General features: G+C 39.3%; 1 protein-coding gene across 1 annotated transcript in view; it reads left to right on the forward strand.

Annotated features, from left to right (window-relative positions):
• Window positions 1-24,335, forward strand: part of crybg1a (crystallin beta-gamma domain containing 1a) — an 84,933-nt gene that overhangs the window by 1,631 nt on the left and 58,967 nt on the right. Inside the window, exons 2-7 of the mRNA XM_048596700.1 lie at window positions 416-2,580; window positions 10,143-13,428; window positions 15,878-15,922; window positions 16,005-16,123; window positions 19,852-20,023; window positions 22,823-22,962. Coding sequence (XP_048452657.1) covers window positions 416-2,580; window positions 10,143-13,428; window positions 15,878-15,922; window positions 16,005-16,123; window positions 19,852-20,023; window positions 22,823-22,962 — 5,927 coding nt within the window. The remainder of the gene's footprint in view (window positions 1-415; window positions 2,581-10,142; window positions 13,429-15,877; window positions 15,923-16,004; window positions 16,124-19,851; window positions 20,024-22,822; window positions 22,963-24,335) is intronic.

The raw sequence follows: 24,335 nt of genomic DNA on the forward strand, positions 1-24,335 counted from the left end.
AGGAGCGCTTACCTGGAGCTCGCGGCACAGGGGCAGCAGGAGCGCTTTCACCTCTTGGGCATGTCTACGCAGCCGTTCTTTTTGTTTTAATTTTCTGGCCCGTTTGTAAATATTGTGCTGTTGGAAAGGAAAGAATTGAATTTTATTTTTAAGCTTGTGTCAGTTTTATTGAGAAATTAAGAAGGTATTGAGAAAGTTTATGCACAGAAAGCATTCGTTCAGAAACTAACGCATTTCCGGTGTATATATACACTCGGGCTGTCCTAACAGTCCAAATCATTAGTTTTGGATAAACCTGGTTTCCCAAAATGATGGCATAGATCTTATTTAAATGTTTTTCTAAAACTTACACTGTATACAAAACTTGTCTTTCTGCAGGCTGTATATTCTCTAAATTTTTTTTTTAATGTTTTAGTTTCGTTTACCAGGCCTCCAAAAGGCAGAAGAGGGCAAAAAAAATCAAGTGCTGGATTATCTGGAAGGTTTGTTTGGCTCGACTAGAAGAAAGAATTCAAAAAATGCATCCCCAGCGTCTTTAAGCCAAAGCAATTCCCTGGAGGAAGCTCCTCCCTTGAGAAGGGACTTAAGTCATACAGGGGAGACCACAATTGTAGGGGAAATTCCTGAATCAGCAACATCCTTGATTTCGCAAGACCACAGGCGTGAAGGAGTGACAGAAACTAAAGCAGCTGTCCAAGACAGAGCAGAGATATTGCCTGGCTCCCCAGAAGAAAAGGACCTAATACCAGGTGTTGGTAATCCAGACAAGCCATCAGTGAGTTTACCCCAAAAGATTGGGTCAGCAAATAAAAATATCATAATAGCTGATGTCAACCAGCAGAGCACCAACAGTGAAACTGAGAAACAAGCTGGACCTGAGTGTGCTAGAGAACAATTAGCTCCAACATCTGTTGGTAGAAAGCCAGAGAAAGAATTTGAAGGCAATGTGTCAAATGTCTGTGGAAACACTTTGGTAAATAAAGAGGATACTTCATTACCTAAAGTCTGTGCAGATGCATGTTTGTTCTCAGATGACAGAAGTGTTAAGGAATGTGGGATTGGTGAACTTGATACCCACTCTATTAATGAAAACATATCCCAGATTACAAGGCAAGTAAAAGACACTGAATTTGTAAATAGTGACAGGCTAGTTGAAAGTCAATATGACTGTGAAACCATTGCTAACTGTGTAGATATTCCAGCCATAAAGGAATGTGTTTTACCAATTTCTGAGACTCTAAGGGTTGAGCAGGTAGCTGACGTTATTGAAATCGATGTGCATCCTCCCAAAATCCAAGAAAATGCAAATGTAACCTTGTCAGAAGCATCTGTTTCATTACCCATTGACAATATTAATGTGAAACTGAATGTTTTAGAAAGAACTTTGAAAAATGCAGAAACTGTTCAGTTGAACCATTCTGTGGCTCAAGGATTTAAAACTGAAACTGCAAACTGCAATATTCCTCAAAAAGTATTGTGTGATTCTACTTTGAAAAAACAACAGAATTCATCCGAGAAAGACACATTCACACAAGATACTAAAAAAAGCCAGGTGGCAGAGGGAGGAATTGTTCCTCACATTTGTGAAGGTGCAGAAGCCTTACATGACATTGAACAATTAAGAACAAGTAACCCGTCAGTTGAAAATCAGAACAGTGTGGTGGAATCAGAAAAAAATACTGATAAAACAGTTTACTGCTCTCTCAATGGCAGAATAAATTTGAACAACACAGCTGAAAAGTCAACTGCTTTGCTGTCTGAGTCTATTGAAATGGATAAAAAATCTCCTACAGAAGCCAAACGAGGTAAAAGAAAGGGAAAGAAGAGGAGATCGCTGAAATCTGATCAGCAGTCTGATAGAGGTACTGGAAGTGCAGATACTAATACATTTGAAGAGGAAACAAAAGGAATCGATTCCAATAATCCCAACAAGAGGTCTTCTGAAGCTTCAGCTGAAACCACCTCCTTACCAAAGCAAAGTACTCCTTCTTTGTTGCCTCATCAAACACTATCAAAATCTTTTCCAGCCAATGAAGAATCTGCACAATTCTTAAAGCCAGCTACATCAAGGAAAAAGAATTCAAAACAGGTGCCTTGCAATCCAGCTTCAGGTAACCAAGTCAAGTCTTCTTTGGAAAAGGCCCCAAATACAGATAGTGGATTCTGTGGTTCTGAAAATGTCATATCAACAAGCAGCACTGCCTCACAATCTGGTCAAAAAGTTGAAAAACATATTGCTCCAGAAAATTTTGATACTAGCTTTGGTACTGTAGATAATAGAGCTGTTGAAGGTTCTGCAAGTAATGAGGATTTCATATTTTCTTTACAAAGTGCAAATACAAATGAACTAGGGGAAAATTCGGTTGCTTTAAACTCTGCAGATCAAAACAATACCATTGCTTCAATTAGCCAAATATGTAATCAGCAAAAGATGGAAAACTCTAGTTTGACTGAGCATGAACATAGTGCTGACCTGAGAATACTGAAAACTCCAGAAATTAATGACTTGGAAGGAACGAATATCGACCGTAATACAGTTACCTCACAACTATGTTCCACAGTCACTACAAAAATAAGACTGTAAGTACATGTTTTTTTCTTTAAACTCCATATTTGTTCTCAACATGCCAAAATCATCAAGTTAAGCTCCTGTTAAAACGTCCACATCCCAGGCCCAGACTCTCACTTCTGCTTCTCAGCTTCTCACCTGGAGCGAATGCAGTGATGTGCAATCTCTATTCGGACTGCAAGATGAACTTCAAACCTTAGTTCTATGACATTGTGTCTCTGCTCTACCTAACCCACAGCTCAGTTCTCAGCTTTGTCTTCATCACCACCATGCTGAACTTTAGAAGTTTTTCCAAATTCTTGAGCTCTGTTTTGGTCAAAATTCTGCTGTCTTTCTTTGGCTATGTTGTGTAACTTCCCTTTCACCACTGTTCTTAGCAGCCTCTAATGGTTATCTCCTTTGCTTATATAGTAGTTTATGCATTCACCGTAGCTCTTTGTTCATTTACATGTTAAAACACTTTCCTATAGCTTTGATGATGGAGCATTCAATGATCTTACATCTAACTTGGAAAAATTTTCTCTAAACCACTCTGCCTTGCTGCAATTCTGCAATTTTTCTGAAAGCTCATTAGAATGTGTCTTTCTCCATGTCTTTATTTAGTCTTATACTGATTCTTATTTTCAGCTTTTACATAGAAACATAGAAGATAGGAGCAGGAGGCAGCCATTTGGCCCTTCGAGCCTGCTCTGCCATTCATCACGATCATGGCTAATCGCCCAACTCAGTCGCCTAATCCAGCTTTCTCCCCATAACCTTTTGAGCCCATTCGCCCTAAGTGCTATTTCTAGTCACCTTTTGAATACATCCAATATTTTGGCATCAACTAGTTCCTGTGGTAATGAATTCCAAGGCTCACCACTCTTTGGGTGAAGAAATGTGTCCTCATCTCTGTCCTAAATTGTCTACCCCGAATCCTCATACTGTGACCCCTGGTCTGGACACACCCACCATCGGGAACATCCTCCCTGGGTCTACCCTGTCCAGTCCGGTTAGAATTTTATAAGTCTCGAAGAGATTCCCCCCTCATTCATTTGAGCTGCAGCAAAAACAATCCCAACCTAGTCAATCTCTCCTCATAAGCCAGACCTGCCATCCCCAGAATCAGCCTGGTAAACCTTCGCTGCACTCCCTCGAGTGCAAGAGCATCCTTCCTCAGTAAAGGAGACCAAAATTGCACACAATATTCCAGGTGTGGTCTGACCAAGGCCCTGTACAACTGCAAGAACACATCCCTTCTCCTGTACTCAACCTCTTGTAATGAAGATCAACATACCATTTGCCTGCTGCACCTGCATGCTTACCTCCAGCGACTGGTGCACAAGGACACCCAGGTCCTGCTGCACTCTCTTCTCTCCCAGTTTACAGCTATTCAGGTAGTAATCTGCCTTCGATGATAGTAGGAACTGCAGATGCTGGAGAATCTGAGATAACAAGGTGTAGAGCTGGATGAACACAGCAGGCCAAGCAGCATCAGAGGAGCAGGAAAGCTGACGTATCGGGTCTTGACCCTTCTTCAGAAATGGGGGAGGGGAACGGTGTTCTGGAATAAATAGGGAGAGAAGGGGAGGCGGATAGAAGATGGATAGAGGAGAAGATAGGTGGAGAGTCTCCTCCCTACCTCCCCACTTACACTCACCTTTACTGGCTCTATCCCCGCCTATTTGACCGGTCTGTCTCCTCTCCACCTATCTTCTCCTCTATCCATCTTCTATCCGCTTCCCCTTCTCTCCCTATTTATTTCAGAACCCTCTTCCCCTCCCCCATTTCTGAAGAAGGGTCTAGGCCCGAAACGTCAGCCTTCCTGCTCCTCTGATGCTGCTTGGCCTGCTGTGTTCATCCAGCTCTACACCTTGTTATCTCAGTAACCTGCCTTCTTGTTTTTGCTTCTGAAGTGAATAACCTCACATTTATCCAAATTATACTGCATCTGCCATTGATTTGCCCACTCACCCAACCTGTTGAGGTCATGCTTAAGGATCTCTGCATTCTCATCACAGTTCACCCTCTCATCCAACTTGGTATCATCTGCCAACTTGGAGATGTTACGTTTTGTTCCCTCATCCAAATCATTAATATATATTGTGAATAGCTGGGGTCCCAGCATCGATCTCTGTGGCACCCCATTAGTTGCTGCCTGCCAATTTGAAAAGGACCCATTAATTCCTACTCTTCATTTTCTCTCAGCCAACCAGTTTCCTATCCATTTCAATACACTTCCCCCAATCCTGTGAGCTGTAATCTTGCACATTAATCTCTTCTGTGGGACTTTGTCAAATGCTTTCTGAAAGTCCAAATATACTACATCGTCTGGGTTTTTGTATGTTTCTATGCTGTGTCTCTTTCTGTGCCACTATCAAAATAGTTGATGGTAATGCTGCCATGTTCTCATGCTTCGTAAACCTACATATCCCCACTTCCAATACTTGATTTTGAATTTGTCCTTCAAAGAACAGAAACACTGAACTTTTAAGAAATTACGTACTTTCTGAAAATGTAGCCAGACTGACTTGTTGATGCAAAGATGTTGTGATGTTTGAAATAGTTACCTATTGACTGACACCAAATTTTAGATAGGCTACAGTTTTAACTAAACATTAAGAGGTCCAAATCAATAATCCCTTGAATCAAGATTCAAACTGTGTACTGATTCCAGTGGCCTTTTTGCCACTATCTCAAGGTGACTCACAACATCTGTTCACAACATCTCTTCACTACTTCACAGGGTGGAAATGTCAACTACTAGGGGACCTAGGTTAAACATAAAAGCGGGTTCATTTAAAGGAGAAGTGAGAGGCAGGTATTTTACATAGAAGCTGGTAAGTGCCTGGAATGTGCTGCTGGAGGAGGTGGTAGATGCAGATACAAGAACAAAGTTTAAGAAGTACCTTCACAAATATATGAATAGGCAGGGAATAGAGGGATTAAGACAGTGTAGAGGCAAAAGGTTTTTGGTTTAGAAAGGCATCATGTGTGTCAGTGCAGTCTTGGTGGGCTGAAGGGCCTGTGCTGTACTGTTCTTTGTTTTATCATTTGGCATGGAGTGACAACCTGCCTGATTTGTTGTCAAAGTCCAGACTCATGTTTCCAATACCAGTATGTGTTATATTGGACTTATCCACATTAATATTTATAACAGGCCAGCAGGTAAATATATGAACTTTACTGGGAGGCAACTTTTTTTTTCTTACCCTTGAAGGAGTTAAATCTGTTTGTCAGTGGTTACTTGACACCTTGGTGAATAATTAACATCAGATATCAGTCATCTTCAGTTGAAGCAGGTTCAGAACATGTGGTAAGTTGCTTCGTGATGTTGTGGTTATTCTCCTTACATAGACCACAGGAGGACTCAAATATGCCGGTTAACTTTGTGTTTATTGAAACAACCTCAGTATTACACTGACTAAACAGAATTCTGTCTGATTCTGTGTCCTTTCTCTGTTCCAAATCTACCCGATCTCCTCTTGCTCATTGTGCCACAACAACCACCTTGTCAAGTTATATTTGAGACCTAGTCTTCAGTGCATTTTCACTGTGCATTCCCTCATGTTAGTTACTTCAGATGTAACAAATTACTTCCGCATGTTTACATCTGTATCCTAAGATCATGCCATACATTCTTGATTTTCACGTGCATAGGCTTTTATTCCCACTTTCACATCACAAATGTGTCACCTACCATTGTCTTAACTCATTAAGACTTGAATGCATCTCCGTAGAGAGAGGTTTATCTCTTGTTTTTAGTGAACTCTCGCAGTCAATTTTAGTTTGCTTTTGCTGTACACCACTTTTATGTTGTTTAATCACTCATGTGATGTTTACACAGCACAATTCTATTGTCAATTCTATGACAATCTAACATTTAGCTAACAAATGGTCCACATTATCACATGCGGTGGTCTTTTTTAAACAAGACTTCTATTTTTCTGTAGTTCCTGTTACAGTTAGTCCATTACAATTAAAGCACAGCGCTCAATCTAAACACCTTAACATTCCTTCAGCAAAACACAGAAACATATTAAAACCAATGACCTTACAAATAATTAGGTCATTACCAGGCTTCATATGTATTTCCTTTGCATTTCATGTAATGACATTTAACTTCATTTTAGCTAACCCAACAGATTTTAAGTTAATGTCTACAGGTGATCTTTTTGAAAGGTTAAAAAGTTGTGGGGAGGCATGGATTTCGGGGACACGCGTATCCTGTCTGCTTGATCCTAATGTTCTTTGTGGTGGTGAAATTGTCCAGTTCAGTCCTCTTTTAAAAAAAGCTTCATGGGCATCTTCAAAATTACACTGGCAATGGTTAATTTCATCTACACTTTCCTTCTAGTTGGTATACTCCATTTAACTATACCTAAAATGAATTATTCCTATTTCTATTTGTTGTTGTGTCACGTTTTTCCACCACTATTGTTTATTATAAGTGGGGTGTCCCATTAATTACTATTCTATCTGATTCAGCAGCTCTGGAGAAACCCTATTGCCCAGTTTAAAAAGGTGTTATTGTACTATCTTTGAAACAGAATCAAACATAGCTGTGTGGTTCCAAATATTTCTGCTTCTTTACCCGTTCTTACAGAAAATACATCTAATTTTCTCGAAGTGGTTTGCTGAACTATGCTCAAATTTTCCTTCTTTTAAAATTATTCCAAAATCAGATATGACAACAACAGATATGAGGGTTTGTTTTATGTAGAGCAGCATTGTTAGGTTTACAGATTTTGATGGTGGTCAATTAATTTCTTCTGAAACAATCTTTCCCATTTTTTAAATACAAAGTTATTTTATTGATTCCAAATTCAGAAACAATCGTATCTAAGCTTGGTAGTTTAAAACAACATTTTAATAGTACAAGTGATCACGGTCAGTTCAGGGTTCTCCTGTTCTCTCACAATTTGTCCATCGGTAAGTTCTTGAATCTGTAAGACATCAGGGTCTCTTGCTATGGCCTTGGTTGACTCTTGAGATCTGTTTAAAAACACAAATACAAAAATGGAAATCCGCTATTGTTCTGGTTAGAAATCCAATGGGTTAATAATGTCTAATCACATTCATAAATTTAGAAAACCAAATCCTAATTCTGAACAAGATTACACGTCTCACTACACAGAAGTTGTGTGGTCGGATTTAAAATTTATCAGCAGAAAGAGAAGGAGCAGGGTTACAGTCACCAGGTGACGTCATGTCGAAATGTTACATACTTTGTTTTTTGTTTTTTCCCTCATATTTCATGTTTATATTTTGTTTTCTTGTGGAAGCTGTCACAAATGCAAACATGTTCAAATTGGTTGTGTGTCAAATTTTTACTAATCTGTAGGTTTTGGGAATATGTCAAATATTTTTTCAAAACAAATTCTCCATTTTTTATAACATTTAGATATTTATTTTTTTAAAATGGAGGTTCATGTAATTCTCAAAGTTTCACATTTTAAACCCTCTTGATCAAACCAGTTTTGAATCTATGATGCTTGGGGACTACTGCTTGTTTTAATACTGCCTTCATTCGAATGTAAGGGATGTTATCATTGTGACAATCATGGGACTGCTCTGTGAATACAATGCAATTTTCATATGGGGGCCTCTTTCACCTCACTGGGTGAACGGGACTTGTACAGGGTCCTGATCACTTCCTTAATTGTGTCTAAGGGTCCTTTGTCCACCATTTCCAGGAGATGGGCTTTGTCTCACTACTTTGGACAGGTGGAACAGTGGAACTCAACTGCATTCCCAAGGTTACCTGCCTTGTCTTGTGAGATAGTAGTCACAGCTCCAGCTGTCTGTTCAAAGTTTTCTACTATGTTTGATTTTAGCTAAATCAGGGGAAAAATCCATCTAAAAATCAATATCCAGTTTGTCCAGTTGCTGGTTGGGTTTGCCAGCAGTCCTTTCCTTGTGTTACATTATGCCATGTGCGGGACATTGCTTTCCTGTTTGGCAAATATTTATACCCTCCAACTTCTTTCACTAATTCTCGCAGCGCCTTTTTTTTTCCATATCCTGCTGTAAAGCACACAAATGTGTACCATAGGCTAACTACTTCAGACGGTTTCTAACTCAGTTGGTTCTTTCATAATGTTTTTCAAAGTTTTCCAATTCACATGTTTGATTTTAGCTAAATTAGGGGAGAAATACAAGGCCTGTCAAAGACTTGTAATTACCATGGCATATTTCTATAATTTCCAAAGCAGATCTCTTTCCTAATTAGTAGATACTAATTTTTCCACTAAACTATCTATCAGTTGCATTTTAAAATATCCCAATCCCATGGTAACATCAACCAAAAATTGCTGCTTCTCAACTTCAAAACCAATTTGTAGTGATTAGAACAAAGTTGGCCAGATGGATCTTATTGAATGTTCCACATATCCCTGATTGGGGCTGTTAACATGGGCCAATCAGGGAGCCTAGCTGACAGATATAAACAGGAATCTCAAAGACCCTCCTTACTGTAGGGACTGGCACTGAGCTAGCTGGTCAGAGCCCATGTACTGTGCTCTTGTAAATGAAGGATGACTTGTTGATGGGATGCCAGCCTCTGTGCAGTTATCCCACAATTAAACCTCAATTTTTGTGAGATCATTTCACTTCTCAGCTGCTAGGACAACTGTCCCCTGCACCACTTCATATTTCTGCAACATTTTTACTGATGAGTGGTCTGAACAAAGTTATAAATCTCACCACACAGAGGTTATGTGGTTGGATTTAAAATTTATCCTATCACCTAGCTTCATCTGCTATCTGCTTATACACTGGAGCCCATCAGCATGGCTATACCACCTCTACTCAATACCTCTTGACCTGTGTCCTCAGTCTAGGTGTTTCTGATACTCAGTCAGCCAGTTGTTAGATAGGTTTGCTGCACTAACTGTGGGTGGTAAATAAATTACTGACCTTTTGCAAAGCCAACCTGAAGATGTGATATGACTATCCTCTTTGACTACACCAAATGCTGTGGTCTTCACATGTTTTGATTTTAGGTTTTTCTAAAAACGTCAATTTGTTGTGATTATTCTTGTACAGACTACAGGACTGTAGTATAGAGGTTTTAGATCTTACTGTTTATTAGAACCACCTCAGTATTATACTGGCTAAACAGAGTTCTGTCTGACACTCAGTCCTGGCTCTGTTGCACTTCTGTCTGATCTCCCTTCCATGTCCGTTTGATACATACAGCAAATCATTGATTTTTATACATGTCCATCCTTTTATTTGAAAGGAAAACCATTCACTTGCCATTTTGGTTTTCAGCCTTATTTCTTGAGCTTTGGGCAAATCCTAGATGATTCTTCTCCTGGTGGTAACTGACTCACTTTAGGATGTTCCCATTATTGAAATCCAGTGGAGTATCTTAAACAAAATTAAATGAAATGCCAGTGGGAGAATTTTTTTTTTAAATACCAACAGAAAATGTGCTACCTTTTAGCTTTCCTTCCCCTTTAAGTTCAAGGAAATTGATTCACTGCCTGATGATGAGTCCAACAAATCTTTGCAGGTTAATTGCTAGAGTTTGGGGCAAAATATTTACTTTTCTTTGTGCAACTTACACACTATTTGTTTGCTTTCACAGTCGAGCAACTGGAAAGGAAGATAAATCTGGCAATTTGATCACTATAAACCAACAAGGACCCTGCACTGAAACAAGAACTGAGGAGGAAGAAACCATTAGAATTACTCTTCTAAAAAAACAGAAAGCTACAAGTCACCACCAAGTCGATTTCTTTGCCACCAAGGATCTGCCTTTAGGCTCAACGGACAGCAAAAGATATATTGGTAGCCTAACGATACAACTGAACAATAAATGTGACAAAGAAGCAGTTGACCGTGCAACTAATATTGGCCAAAAGAAGCCACAGGCTCCCAAACATGTAGAGGTGGATGATAGTGACACAAAGCACATTTCTGCAGAAGACCACAGAAACAAAGAACTGAAAACCACAAGTGCCCCTATTGAAAAGAGACCTTTAGAAATGGTTCCCAATGCACAAACTGGTAGACCAGAAGAAAGTAGCTCACTTGGAGTGGTTTCTTCAGAATCATGTACAAACCCTGGTGTGAAAGATCAATCATTTTCTATGGATAGGCTTACTTCTGGAATGACTTCACAAGAAATTGATGCCCCCATTAAAGGTGCTGGAGAACACGTGGGTCATTTAGCTGCAGCCAGCAGTGATATTGCCCGATCTGTACCATTGACTGGAGCTGAATTGCAAAGTAGAGAAATCAAAGTAAAGACATCGTTACCATTAAGTGTACGGATTTATGAAAGCACAGAATCTGAAATTGAGAGTGTTGCCCCCACACAGAATATTAATGAGCAAAAGACTATGCAAGGTGAGGCACAAAATGAGCATGTCCAGCCTGTTCAGCAAAACCCACTCATTGTAGAAAAACATGACATTAAAGTTAAGGACACAGCATCACCGCAGAAAGTTCAAACATCCCCAACTCCAGTGCCTGATATCAAAGACATGAATGTGGTCCAAAAGTATACAGCAGGCAATGCAATAGTTGAAACTGCTCAACAAAGTCCACCAAAACCTCAACGTGGAGAGATAAATGATATAACTTCACTTGAGAGCACACAAATATCTGAAACTACAGTTGATGTTGGGAAGGAAGTATCTGCAAAAAGTGATGGGAAAATGATACCTGAATCAGGGGCAAAAAAGGGTGAATTTGCTCAGAATATTTCACCGTTGCTGCAAAATAGAGATTCCAAAACACAGAATGCACTTCCTCAGCCTGAACAAACACGTAAAAACACTGTGTCTGAAATAGAAAAGGGCTCAAACATAAACATTACGAATGAGCAGGAAAGCTTGGGTTTGATAGTAGTTGAAGGTGCCTTACCAGTGCACTTAAGTTCAACACAGACACAACCAAGAAACCCTGACAGAGGAGCCACAAAACCTCACATTGTAGAAGTGTCAAAAATAGAGGAGGAAAAAACAGGCACAGATGATGTTGTTCAACCTTTGCAAAATAGCACAATAAACTCAACATGTAAGGAAAAAGAAATACATGACATACAAACTTTGTTGGTAGAAGCCTCTAAAATTGCAATGCATGAAATTAAGATAAACACCCCTTCAAATATTGCTAGTAACACCGAGTTGGGTTCAAATGAAGCAAAAGGGGAGATTGAACTATCTTTACAACAGAACATGCCTCTACTACAAAATAATGACAGCGCAGTAAAAGTGACAGTATCACCAGACGCTGAAAATAATAACAAAATGTCTGCAAACAGTTTTAATGAATTGAATACTTTGACCAGTGATGACCTCATCCTACCTGTACAAAAAGGGATGGCCGAAATGCAATGTGGAGGATCCAAAGTAAAAGACATAGAAGCTGCTTGTTTGGAGACATCTACCACAACGTCTGAAGTGATGAAGGTTGCCACAGAAAATGGTACTAATGATACAGGCACTGGTTCCACTGCAACAAGAGGAGTGTTTTCCCTACCTGTAGAGCAATACACGTCTTTGTTAGAAAATAGAAACTTTGAAGTTAGAGAGGAAATCTTGACCCAGAGCCTAGAAACAGCCAAGAGCACTGGAGCCAAAACGAATAAGAATTCTTCTACAATTGAGCAAAGGCCTAGTTTAGAGTCTGCAATAAACAATTTTGGTCTACCTATCTTATCAAGCACACCTAAAGTACAGCATAAAGAGATGGAACCATGGAGAGCAGTATCATTTTCAAATGTGGAGGCATCCGCAGGAAACATGTCCAGACCAGAAGCTGCCCAATCAGCAAATTTCATTGCAAAACATTCTCAGCTAGGTGCAACAACAAATGAATTTTCTCTGTCTGTCCAGAATGTAGGAGAATTGCAACCCCAGGATGTTATGGTCCAAACATTCGTAGTTGACGATATGTGGAACACTCGAGCAACTGTCAAACCAAATGTAGACCTGGCTTCATCAGCAGAAGGCTTTGCATCATCAGTAGAACAAATAGCCTCAAATTCTGAGGGGGGAAGAGGAATTAACTTTTCATTCAGTGAAGGAAGTAGTTTAGATAGCTCTTCTGATATGGATAGCTTTACAGAAACAATTCGGAAATATGGCAATCCCATTCAACTGCCTCAAAAGAGGCAACGAGTTCCTAAAGTGCCTTCAGTGCCACCATTTGCCATGCCACCAATCCAAGAAGACCATACATCACCAAAGAAGGAGAAAACATTTGATTCAACATCATTCAAATTTGGTTTAATGAAAAATAAACATAAAAGCGAGCCACCTTCCTCTCTGTTCAAAATGCACCAAATTGAAACGAAGTCCAAAGTAGTCAAACGTGTATCTGCAGAACAGAGCTTGCTTTTTAAATCTCTTGCAAATAAAAGCTCACGTTTGGGTTTACCAAAACCGCAAAAGGCAGCAAATGATCTTGCTTCTGAATCAAGCAGTAAAAGATCACGTTTAGAGATTGATGAGATAACTACACAAAATTGCAAACCGTCCACTGAAGCTGTGATGGAACCTGCTGATCTCACACCATTTCCAAAAAATGATGTTGTTCAAGGATTTCAATTTGATTTGTCAAATTCAACTTTTCCTGAAACCCAGCTGCCAAGCTTTATGAAAAACTATTTGAAATCTAACACTTCTGAGATAGAAGAGAAACCTGCTGAGTCAGAACAACAATCAGAAAATGGATTAACTATCCCTGACATAAAACACAATTTCTTGGAAAGTAATACCGATTTTACAAACATATGTGCAATTGACAGTACACTTGCATTACAAGGATCAAACACTATAGATGGCAATCAAAATGCCTCAAGCTTATTCAATACAGACCTGTTCACTCCAAAGTCAGTATTGTCTAATCTTCCAGAAGTTGGGGTAAGTTCATTTTGGTTGTTATTTGGCAGTAGAATTTAAAAATTAGTTATTATGAAAGTATAACTTCATTGTTATGATCTACTCGTTTATCAATTGACAATGGCTGTCTTTTTGTCTTTTGAATAATTTTTATGGTCAGTTATAAAATAGCGAGAATATTTTTCAAATTATTAAAAAAAAGAAAAATGCAGTTGCAGCAGCTCAACTTCCTTGTCTTTAACAAAGAAATCTCTAATGAATTTGGTCTTATGTCTGTATAGATTTATGAGACCAAAAAAGGGGTGGGGCAGATAAAGTGTTATGAGCAGGTAATTTGTGTACAAATTAACTTATTAATTAAAATGGATTATATGTTAAGTTAAACTGTACTTTTAGTGAATGTTATTAAAATGTAAGTATTCTGCATTGCTTTGGAGTACCTTGAGGTGTGGTGTATTGCAAGGCATTTATAGACTTGTCTTCTTTTTTAGAAGAAATTAAGTCTCTGGAGGGCACTTACTGCTACATGCTGAAATTGGGTAAATTCTTATTCAACTGTTGCCCTATCCATTTAGTGGTTCTTATAACATTGCAAGTTTTGCTGGGTCAGTATTAGACTCCGTTGTGACCAGATGAGGAGGGGTGATCTGCTCCTTTTTAAACAGCCAGAACAAATCTTTATATTCTTTTTTTTCAACACAATGATCAAACCTCAATTAAAACATGGTTAACTGGATCAAAATGAAGCAGCCTATTAATTACAAAGTTTTATAAAGAAAAAGTTTCATTACTGAGATCAAATCACATACACAGGTAATCAGCTTAAGCAAAGAGAGGGTAGGGTGTCTATACACGAAGGAAGTAGAAGGAGTTGAACAATTGAATGATTTCTCAGGGAGTGTTCCACAGTCTTTTCACTACAATGCCAATCTACATTGTTCAGGAGGACATTAAGACTGGTAAATCCTCCTGATAGCTTGCCTAATGTGTGTGTCTCACCATCAGCATAAAAACTAGCTGAACTGGTCATTTCACTACTATTTGTGGAGCCTTGTTAATTTGAAAAATGGGTATACTTCCTTCCTTCATTTCCTCAGTGAGTACAGATCAAAATAAGTCATAAATGGAAAATGCTTTAGGATGTCTCTCAGAGATATGACAGACCCAATTTTAAAACTATCATAAGAAGGCTAGGATTTTGTAGGGCAGACAGAGGCCTTGCACATTGGTTGGAGAAACAGCAGGGTGACCTGTCCATTTGGTGGGGCACCGGATACAATCAAATGGCGTTTGGGCACTTAATTGGCCATTGTCAGGCTGCCTCCAGGACTGACGTCCATTCAGAGGCCAGCAGTTCCTCATTGCTACCTGTGTTACTGAGAATGGTTGCTGCTAGTGGTCGTGCAGCCAATCGAGGTGCAGAATTAGCAGGAGAGCTCAGGTGAAAGGTGAGTGAAAGTAAGATGTCCATTGTTGAGTTCAGGACATGGGAGGGGGATTGGAGCAGAGGTTAGAGGGGTGCCTTTCCACAGCCAACCTTCTGACCATTAGAGACAAAAAAACAGCAGATGCTGGGATCCAAGGTGGACAACCAGGGGGCTGGAAGAACATAGCACCAGCCAGGCAGCATCTGGCTAAAAGGAGAAGTCAATATTTCGGTATTACCCTTCTTCTGACCATTGCTAGATCCATCGATTGAGCACAGAATTGGGTGATAATAAGGCAACGCCTCCACCAACCTGCCACTTGCCCTGGGCTGGCTACGGCTGAAAACCACAGGGTTTTGGTGGTGGCTTTCTGACGGTGTGGGTGCTCCTTGTGGCTTCCATTTAATCACTGACCTGTTAAACTGCAGTGGGCTCCGTGATCATAGATGTTAATTTCATTATTAATGAGGCCAAATGATATCCTGTTCGTCATGGTTAGAAATCCCTTGCCAGCCCCTTCTGCCCTCTGACTTGATCAGGGGAACTTTTCCCGCCAGTGAGAGACTGACATGAGACCTCTTCCACAATTACATGGGCCCGGCCGCCATGTTTTCCACCATGACAGGTCACATTAAATCTTGCCCACAGATTGCACAATTCATTACCACTAGTTCTATACATAACATGAGGTATTGGGTAGCTCAGTTGGCTGGATGGCTGATTTGTGATGTGGAGTGACACCAACAGCACAGGTTCAATTCCTGCACTGACTGAGATTACCTTGAAGCTCCTGCCTGCTTGACCTTGCTCCTTGCCTGAGGGGTGATGGCCCTCAAGTTAACCTCACCACCAGTCAATTCTCTCTACTGAGCTGTCCGGGATTATGGCAAATTTACTCAACATGGAAAATTCAGAAACTGACTTCGGACATTGGTTTATGCAGTATCTCTAACATTCGTAAATGTGGTTGAAAAGTTGCAGAAGATAACTAGATGTTAGATCATGCAGAATGAAAATTAAATGGATTTTAATTATTTTAATAGATACCTGGAACAAGAGACTCAGCATTGAATTCTAGACCTGGAAAGGTAAGGATCATGTGCCAATGTTAAATCAGACAATTTATTAATGGAACACAAAGCCAATTTTTAAATAAATTCTGTTTTACAGATTGTCATCTATGATCAGAACAGACTGGGTGGAGAAGCTATTGAAGTCTTCCATGATGTTGAAGATGCTACCTCTTGGCAGCTGTCCTCTGAAATTTTCCTGAGGGTAGTAAGAGGCTGGTAAGCTATGCGTTGGGGGATTTTATTGTTTTAGGGATGTTATACTGTGCAGGTTGTTATTGACACTCATTATTCTAAGACACTAAATTCACATCACATTAGTCTTCATTATAACACTAAGAATTGCATTATGTTAAGAGACATAGGGAATATTCTGTAATGTCTGATGCTGACTACTGTGTGAAATAAATAACATATTCAAGTACATTCAATGTGTGAATTAGAGCTGGTTTTAATCCTATTGATTATAGTAATTTAAACAGCGAAAATTTGAATTAAAAATGCTAGAAAAGCTAGAAACATATTTCCAGTCAGTTAGTACTTGGAAAGAGAAATGACAGATTAAAACTTTGAAGAGTGCTCAATTATTTGATTTTAACAGAACTGGTTTAGATGCACAGCATTTTGTGACTTTGATTTAATTCAGTATTGTATGCTAAGAGTTCATGGTTTAGGCTGGATCTGTAGATTGCGCTTGCTAAGACATGAAATTAAATCTGTTCTGTTACATTTGGAGAGTACAATATTTTATTTGATCACTAGATTTAGTATGTAGTGTGTAATGTGAAGTTTTAACTCATATATATTTTAATATAATTTGTTTCTGGGTTTAGATTTTTGAACTTGAATGATTAGCATATGGATTTTCTGTGTGTCTGAAGTGGTTTAATGATTAACTTTTAAGTACTTTTGTAGCTATGGTAATTTTTTTTTGAAACATAGTGAGAGAAAGACTTCTGCATATTAATAGGATTTTATTTACTTTTGGAAAACTTTACCAATGAACAAGATAAATAGTTGTTCCTTGGTATCCTATTTGGAAGGTCAGGGATCGATTTTGATTATGGAAAACACACACAGGTTTGAATAAAAAATTTCTTTTAGTTTCAGTTTAGACAGTTCTGATGGGTTCTTCTCACATCATGAAAATAGATGTGTAAAGTTTCTAAGAAAGGAAAAAGATAGTTTAGATTTGTTAAAAAGCAGGTTATGTCCGAGTACGGAGTTTTGTAATTGCTCCGGACTGGCAATGTTTTGAAAAAATCCAGAAGGGTTTATTTGAAGCTGGAAAAGTTTATAATGCAGTTCCATAACATTGATAATTTTGGTATAAAATGATTTTACTTCACATGGAGACTACTGCATGTTTGAACATGCAGGACTAGTTGTAAATTCTTAAAGTACATTTTATTTCCAGAACAGCCATAACACTGGCACCTATCCAGCAATGTGGAAGATTGCCCAGGGATGTCCTGTCCCCATAATATAGGATAAATCGAACCTGGGTAATCATTACACTAACAACCTAGTCTCGATCGACAACAAAGTTATTGAAGGGGTTGTCACTTGTTCTATAAAGCAGCAGTTGTTTAGCAGCAATCAGCTGTAATTATCCAGGGCAAAGTGGTCCACTTGATTGACATCCCTTCAATATTCCCTCCCTTCACCACTGATGCATTGTGGCAGGAATATTATTAATCATATACTATTTATTGTAGTAACTCACCAAAGCTCCTCCAATAGCTCCTTCCAAACGCAAGTCTTCTATTCGCTAGAGGTCAAGGGCAGCATATGCATGGAAACACCACAACCTGCGAGTCCTCCCCAAAGTCACACAGTATTATGACTTGGAACTAAATCATTTCCTTCACTGTCGTGGGTTCAAAATCCTGGAACATGCTCCCTAAATTCACTGTGGGTACCCTTACACACCAAGGACTGTAACAGTTCAAGAAGGTAGCTCACCATCACTTCAAGGGCAATTAGGAATTGGCAGCACATCCGGGCCCAACCAACAACGGCCACTTCCTATGAATGAATAAAAAAAATGCTCAGTAGCAAAATGTAAACCTTATATCAATACCGTTGTTGTTGTGAACTCCATAAAATCTAATCATTTTTCTTTAAATTTGTATTTGCAGTGACCAATTTAAATGAATTGCGCAACAAGATTTCAACTTTTAAGGTTTTTACTGAATCAAACTAAAATGAACATAGAATGATAGAATGGTTACAAAAGAGAAGGAGCCCATTCGGTCCAATGTCTACATGCATCTTTTTAAAAGAACACTTACCTATGTGCCACTGTGCTTACTTTCCCATTCAGTCCTGAATATGTTTCCTTTTCGGAGAATAATCCAACTGCCTCTTGAGTACCTTAATTGAACACCACCAGACTCTCAGGCAATGCATTCCAGATGCTAACCACTCACTGCATGAAGAAATATTTTCATTATTTCACCATTAGTTGTTTTCCCAGTCACTTTAAATCTGTCCCCCCGTTTCTCAATGTTTCCACCATTTGGAACAGTTTTTCCTAACTACTCCATCAGGACTCCTGATGATTACGAATATTTCTATTAAATCTCCCTGCAACCTTCTCTGCTCCCAAGGAGAGCAGTCCCAACTTTACCAGTCTGTCCGTGTGACTGAAGTTCTTCATCCCTGGAACCATTCCCATGAATAATTTCTGCACCCTGACATGAATCAACATTCCTCCTCAGTTGTGGTGTCTAGAACTGGATGCAATACTCCTTTTGAGGAATCAGTGTTCCATACAAGTTTAGCATAACTTCCTTGCTTTTTGCACTCTGCCTCCTTTAAAGTCCAGGGTGCTGCTTGCTTTATTAACTGCACTCTCAACTGTGCATTTACACCCTGATCCCTTTGCTCCTCTCTATCACCCCATCAAAACTCAAACAAGTCAGTTAAACAAGATTTTCCCTTAACAAACCTGTGTGCTAGTTTTCCTTAATTAATCATGAACTCTAGAAACTTCATCAGAATTTAACCTTTCCTGGCCCTCGCATCCATCAACAGGAGCTATCCTGAATCCCACCTCCCTGACACCTCCACTCCCATCCAACCCTGTTAAAGCGTTCCTTTTATTTTCTTAGAATTTGTCAATTTTGTTCTTTGCCCACATGAGAATCCGGGTTCCGGAACCAAGTGGCCCCTGCAGGAGTCGAGCTGGTAAAGCTCGGCTAAGGGTGCAGACATGGCTTGAGGTACGATCCTTCATACATGGGCCCTCTACAAATGAGGGAACTTGGGAGGACAAAACATGAACTGGAATCACCACCGACAAAAGAATAAATGTTGTTGAGAATAATTCAATGGTGCCGCTTAACTATGCAATTTTCAAAATATGCAGTGTGATCAATCTTCTCAGGGTCAGTTGTCCCATATTCTAGTTTGGTTGACACTGAGATGCTGCTTGTCCTGAGTTTGTGATGTTCAAGTTTCATTCATGCAAAACCTGCACCTGCACATGTGCTCTGTACCCTCCTCTAAGATCTCCTTTTTGGTGGCCCACACAGTTCAATTCTAGAAACAAGCTTAATGCCCCTTTTCCTCTCCTGGGGTTTATCACCCTATGTTGTGCTCCAGAGTCCTTGTTAGTGTCTTATCAAGATCCATGACCAGATGCTTCATGTATATGTTACAGCATGCTCTCTGAAGAATTGCAGTCCTTGTGGGAAGCAGTCCAAAGTCTTTTGCAGATTCCAGTGGGTTCACATCTCCCTATTTAGCTGTCTCATTATATCCATTGACTGTTGAAGGTTCTTTCTCTTAGTCTTCTGAGTATTCTTGAACTTACTAGACTGGGAAGTAAATAATGTGCACTAAAACCTAAATAGAACTGTTCAAGTGAGACAAAATTTCATAAATATTGTGTGACTGGTATTCATTGTGTTGATATCAATGTTTTAAATTTTTCCCAACAGTTGGATCCTTTATCAAAAGCCTAACTTTGAAGGTGATAAAATTGCATTGGAAGAAGGTTTCTTGAATCTTGCAGATATTTGGGGAAAGGAGATGACTGAAGACAGTTGTGATGATACATTAATATCTACTCCTAATGAGTGTTTGATTGGCTCTTTAGGAAGAATAGTCAAGGTAAATGTGCTTTTTAAATTTTTAAGACAGGAAGTAGCCAGTTATTGATCCACATGTTCGATTTGATTTGTCATCAATTACAAAGACTTCTGAATTTTCAGTAGGATATCAGGAGATTGAATATGCTTTCTTTTTCCATATTTTACCTTATGCGTTTTGCTCATGTCTCAAAATTCTTCCTTTTGCCAAAATACCTGCTACGCTTAGACAAGAAAATATCCCAGTCTGTTGGTTAATTCCACTAGAAAGAGACTATGAGAGGGGGAAGTAAAAGAATCAGAAAGAGCTTTTCCAGTATCTTAGAGGGTACAAATGGAGAAGTGATTGCCTAATGGTTTTATTGCTGGAATCCAGAGACCCAAGGTAATGTTCTGGGGACTGGGGTTCGAATCCTGCCGTGGCAGATGATGGAATTTGAATTCAATAAAAATCAGGAATTAAGAGTCTAATGATGACGATGAATCCATCATCAATGTTGGAAAAACCCATCCGTTTCACTAATGTCCTTTAGGGAAGGAAACTGCCATCCTTAACTGGTCTGGCCTACATGTGACTCCAGACCCCACAGCAATGTGGTTGACTCTTAACTGCCCTTTGGGCCATTAGGGAGAGACAATAAATGCTGCCGATCCAGCTGACTGGATGAATAAAAGAAACAAAACAATAAGATATATCAGAGATAACAAGGCGTAGAGCTGGATGAACACAGCAGGCCAAGCAGCATCAGATTTAGGATTGAAATGAAATGCAGAAGCTATGATAAATGGTGATAAATTGTGACTGCTAAATAAACCTACACTTGTGGAAAGGCAGCAAACCATGTATTCACTGCCTTCAATGTGAAAAGTAGCTATGTAGCAAGTAACAAATCAAATTTTAGTATTTTTGGAAGTTTGTGAAATCTTGGAGCATTAGTTGATTGCTGTCATTGTGCATCATATGAAGTTAAAAGGTTACAGGGTCAAAATAAGCGAGATATGCTACATAGATTGGAGGAGAGAAAACAGATTGAAAGAATACACTACTGTTTTGGAGTAGATTTGTAGCTTGGGTTATGGGTGTTGAGGTTGGTTGGCTCGCCGATCTGGTTTGTTGTTCCGCAGACATTTCGTTACTGTGCTGGGTAACATCATCAGTGCAGCCTCCGATGAAGTGTCGCTGTGTTTTTTTCTCGCCTGATTTTTAAACTCTGGAGTCCATTGAGCTGGATTGCCTCACTTCCAGTTTTCCTTCGTAATCCAATCAAAACTATGGATACGCTACGTGGATGACACCTTTGTCATCATTAAACGGACCAAACTAGAGGAGACACACAAACTTATAAACAACACCCTCACTGGAATAAAATTCACCAGAGAGGAGGAGAAGAACAAACAGCTCCCATTCCTGGATGTCATGGTAGAGCGCAAGACAAATGGGGAACTGCAAACGAAAGTACACAGAAAAGCCACACACACGGACCAGGTACTGAACTTCAACAGTAACCATCCCAACACACACAAATGAAGCTGTGAGCAAACACTATTTAAACAGGCAACAACACACTGCAGCAACACAGAACTACGCCAAGAGGAAGAAGAATACCTCTTCCAGATTTTCAAGGATAATGGATATCCAAAAAACTGGGTCAGAAGATGCCTGCATGAACAACATCAGGAAGATACTACACGCCCCGACACACTCATCACACTACCCTACATCAGGAACACATCGGACCTAACCACAAGACTCCTACAACCGCTGGGCATCAGAGTGGCACACGAACCCACATCAACCCTACGACAACTGCTTACCTGAACTAAAGAGCCGCTCCCCGCCATGGACAGGACCAGTGTCATCTACAAGATCCCCTGCAGAGACTGTGAGAAACACTACATCGGACAAACAGGAAGGAAACTAACAACGAGAGTACATGAACACCAGTTGGCCACAAAAAGACACGACCAATACTCACTCATCTCAATCCACATGGGTAGGGAGAACCACCAGTTCGACTGGGACAACACCAAAATCCTGTGACAAGCTAAGCAGAGACAGGCATGGGAATTCCTAGAAGCCTGGTATTCCACAAAGAAAGCCATCAATAAACAAATAGAACTCCACCCCATATACACTCCACTACGAAGGAAAACTGGAAGTGAAGCAATCCAGCTGAACGGACTCCAGAATTAAAAAAACCAGGCGGGAAAACACACCGATGCTTCATCGGAGGCTGCACTGATGATGTTACGCAGCATGGTAACAAAATGTCTGCGGAACAACAAACCAGCTCGGCGAGCCAACCAACCTCAACAGAATACACTGCTCTTGATGTTTGAAGATGTTGTTCGTTGAAGAAAATGAAACTTTATTGGTTGATTAAACTTTAGCAGGTCGTGAAAGTCAAAAAGGATAGGGAAGGTGAAGGCAAGCAAACACAAACAAGAAATTGCACAACTCAAATCCAAATGAAAGGAAGAAGTATGAATCAAGAAACAATTAAATGCACTTTTCTGTTGTACTGGATTCTGCTCATCGCCAAATTATCCATAATTTAATGTTGGTGATAAAAGTCACAAATATGCATGAGATCAAAGGCCTATTTTTAGTATCAGTGAAATAAAGGTGTAATAATAAATATAAATACAATGGAGCCTATTCTAGTAGTATTTCATTGTTTTTAGTAGTAAGCATGGATCCTGCCGAAGGATGCTTTGTCTGATGTCTGTGTGTTTTGAGATAATCAAAGCTTTCTTGTTGGGGGCCAAATAATTGCCAAGAATATAATGGTCTGAAGATCTAATTTATTATCTTTTGCAGAAATGGGGTTTACCAGAAATAGATTTATGCACAGAATTAGGTGGTCTGGGAAGGAAAACAACATACATCGATGACATGGAAGAAATAGAAACATATGGTATTGTGGAGCCAACACTATCCATTGAAGTATATTCGGGCACGTAAGTAGAATGTTTTGATCCTGACCATTTCCAGTGTCGAATGGTCAGGAAGTGAATTAGCTAATGCAATGCTTCTGCTTGCTATGCAAAAATTATATTAGACAATTCAATAACAGCACTTCCATTTGAGCTTTTGGGAAAGAATCTTATTCAGCTGAAATTGTCCTCTGTATAGTTTTGCTGGCTGTATCTTGGTGAAAATAACTGTAATACTGAAGAAGTCACACAATTGTAGCATTGGAAGGAATAGTAGTATGACCTTTGTCCTAGACTTTATAAAGAATGTTAGAATCTGCCAATTTTCTGCACTGAGTACATCTTTTGAGTAAGTTTTTGCGAATATATATAACAAGAACTATCTTTACTTGAATGATTTAATTTGTGTCTATGAAATTGAAATCCAAGATCTGGGTACCAGTATTTACAAAGCATATTTTGACTCTGTTATCTGGGTAGCAAACCCATAAAATAAAGCACTGGGTCAGGCTACAAGTCTATTGTGATTTGGTACATGGATTAAGCAAGGCATGTTAATTCTTGTTCATACTAGAAATTGGAGTTTCCCAATTCACAGTCAGGCAGAACAGTTTTAAAGGTTTCACTCAAGCATCGTTAAGACTTAACAGTTTTACCTTTCACATGTAGATGACTGTTGATACTTTGGTTTGAGGATCCCATTGATGCTTATGTAGTTGAAAGATCTTGGAGTATAAGATCTAGTTCGTAGACACTGTTCTGGAATCTCAACTAAAATGGCACCATTATAAGTTATTAAGTTTCTAAAGCTTAACAGCCCTCTTTGCAAAGTTAGGGTACATCAGCCATATCATTATTTATGCAGAGTAATCACACATACCACCTTTTAACATCACTGCAATTCTCACCTTCGCCGGACAGTCTCAGATGTAAACTGCAAATCTCAAAAATGCAGTGTTCTTCTAAAGGGCAAAGTTGAGCAAAACCATAAACTATTCTATCATTGTTTCACCCTTCTAGGGATAATACCTAGCGTGTGAAATATAGTTAAGATATTACAATCTTGGTTTTAGTCATCTAGTGCAATTTACTGAATATCGCAACTTATTTTGACCATATCTCAAGAAGGAAAAGATTGTTATAATTACAGTATAAAGGCAGTTTTTCTTGGTGTTAGTCAACCCTGGAACTTGCATTAAATAGATACAGGTTTCTGTGGCTCTACTTCTTCCCCTCAGTATGCAGGGTTAAATGAAATGATGCTTTCCAGTGTTGTAATTTGAATACAACAGCCAGAATTTTCACAAAGGGCTTTGCACCCAAGCCAAACTGATGCTGGATCTCTGAATCTGGAAGACCTATCCTCATCACCATCACCATTTTTGCCAAGTGACGTG

The sequence above is a fragment of the Rhincodon typus genome, chromosome 5 (assembly GCF_021869965.1).
Source record: "Rhincodon typus isolate 14 chromosome 5, sRhiTyp1.1, whole genome shotgun sequence".
Taxonomy (NCBI): domain Eukaryota; kingdom Metazoa; phylum Chordata; class Chondrichthyes; order Orectolobiformes; family Rhincodontidae; genus Rhincodon; species Rhincodon typus.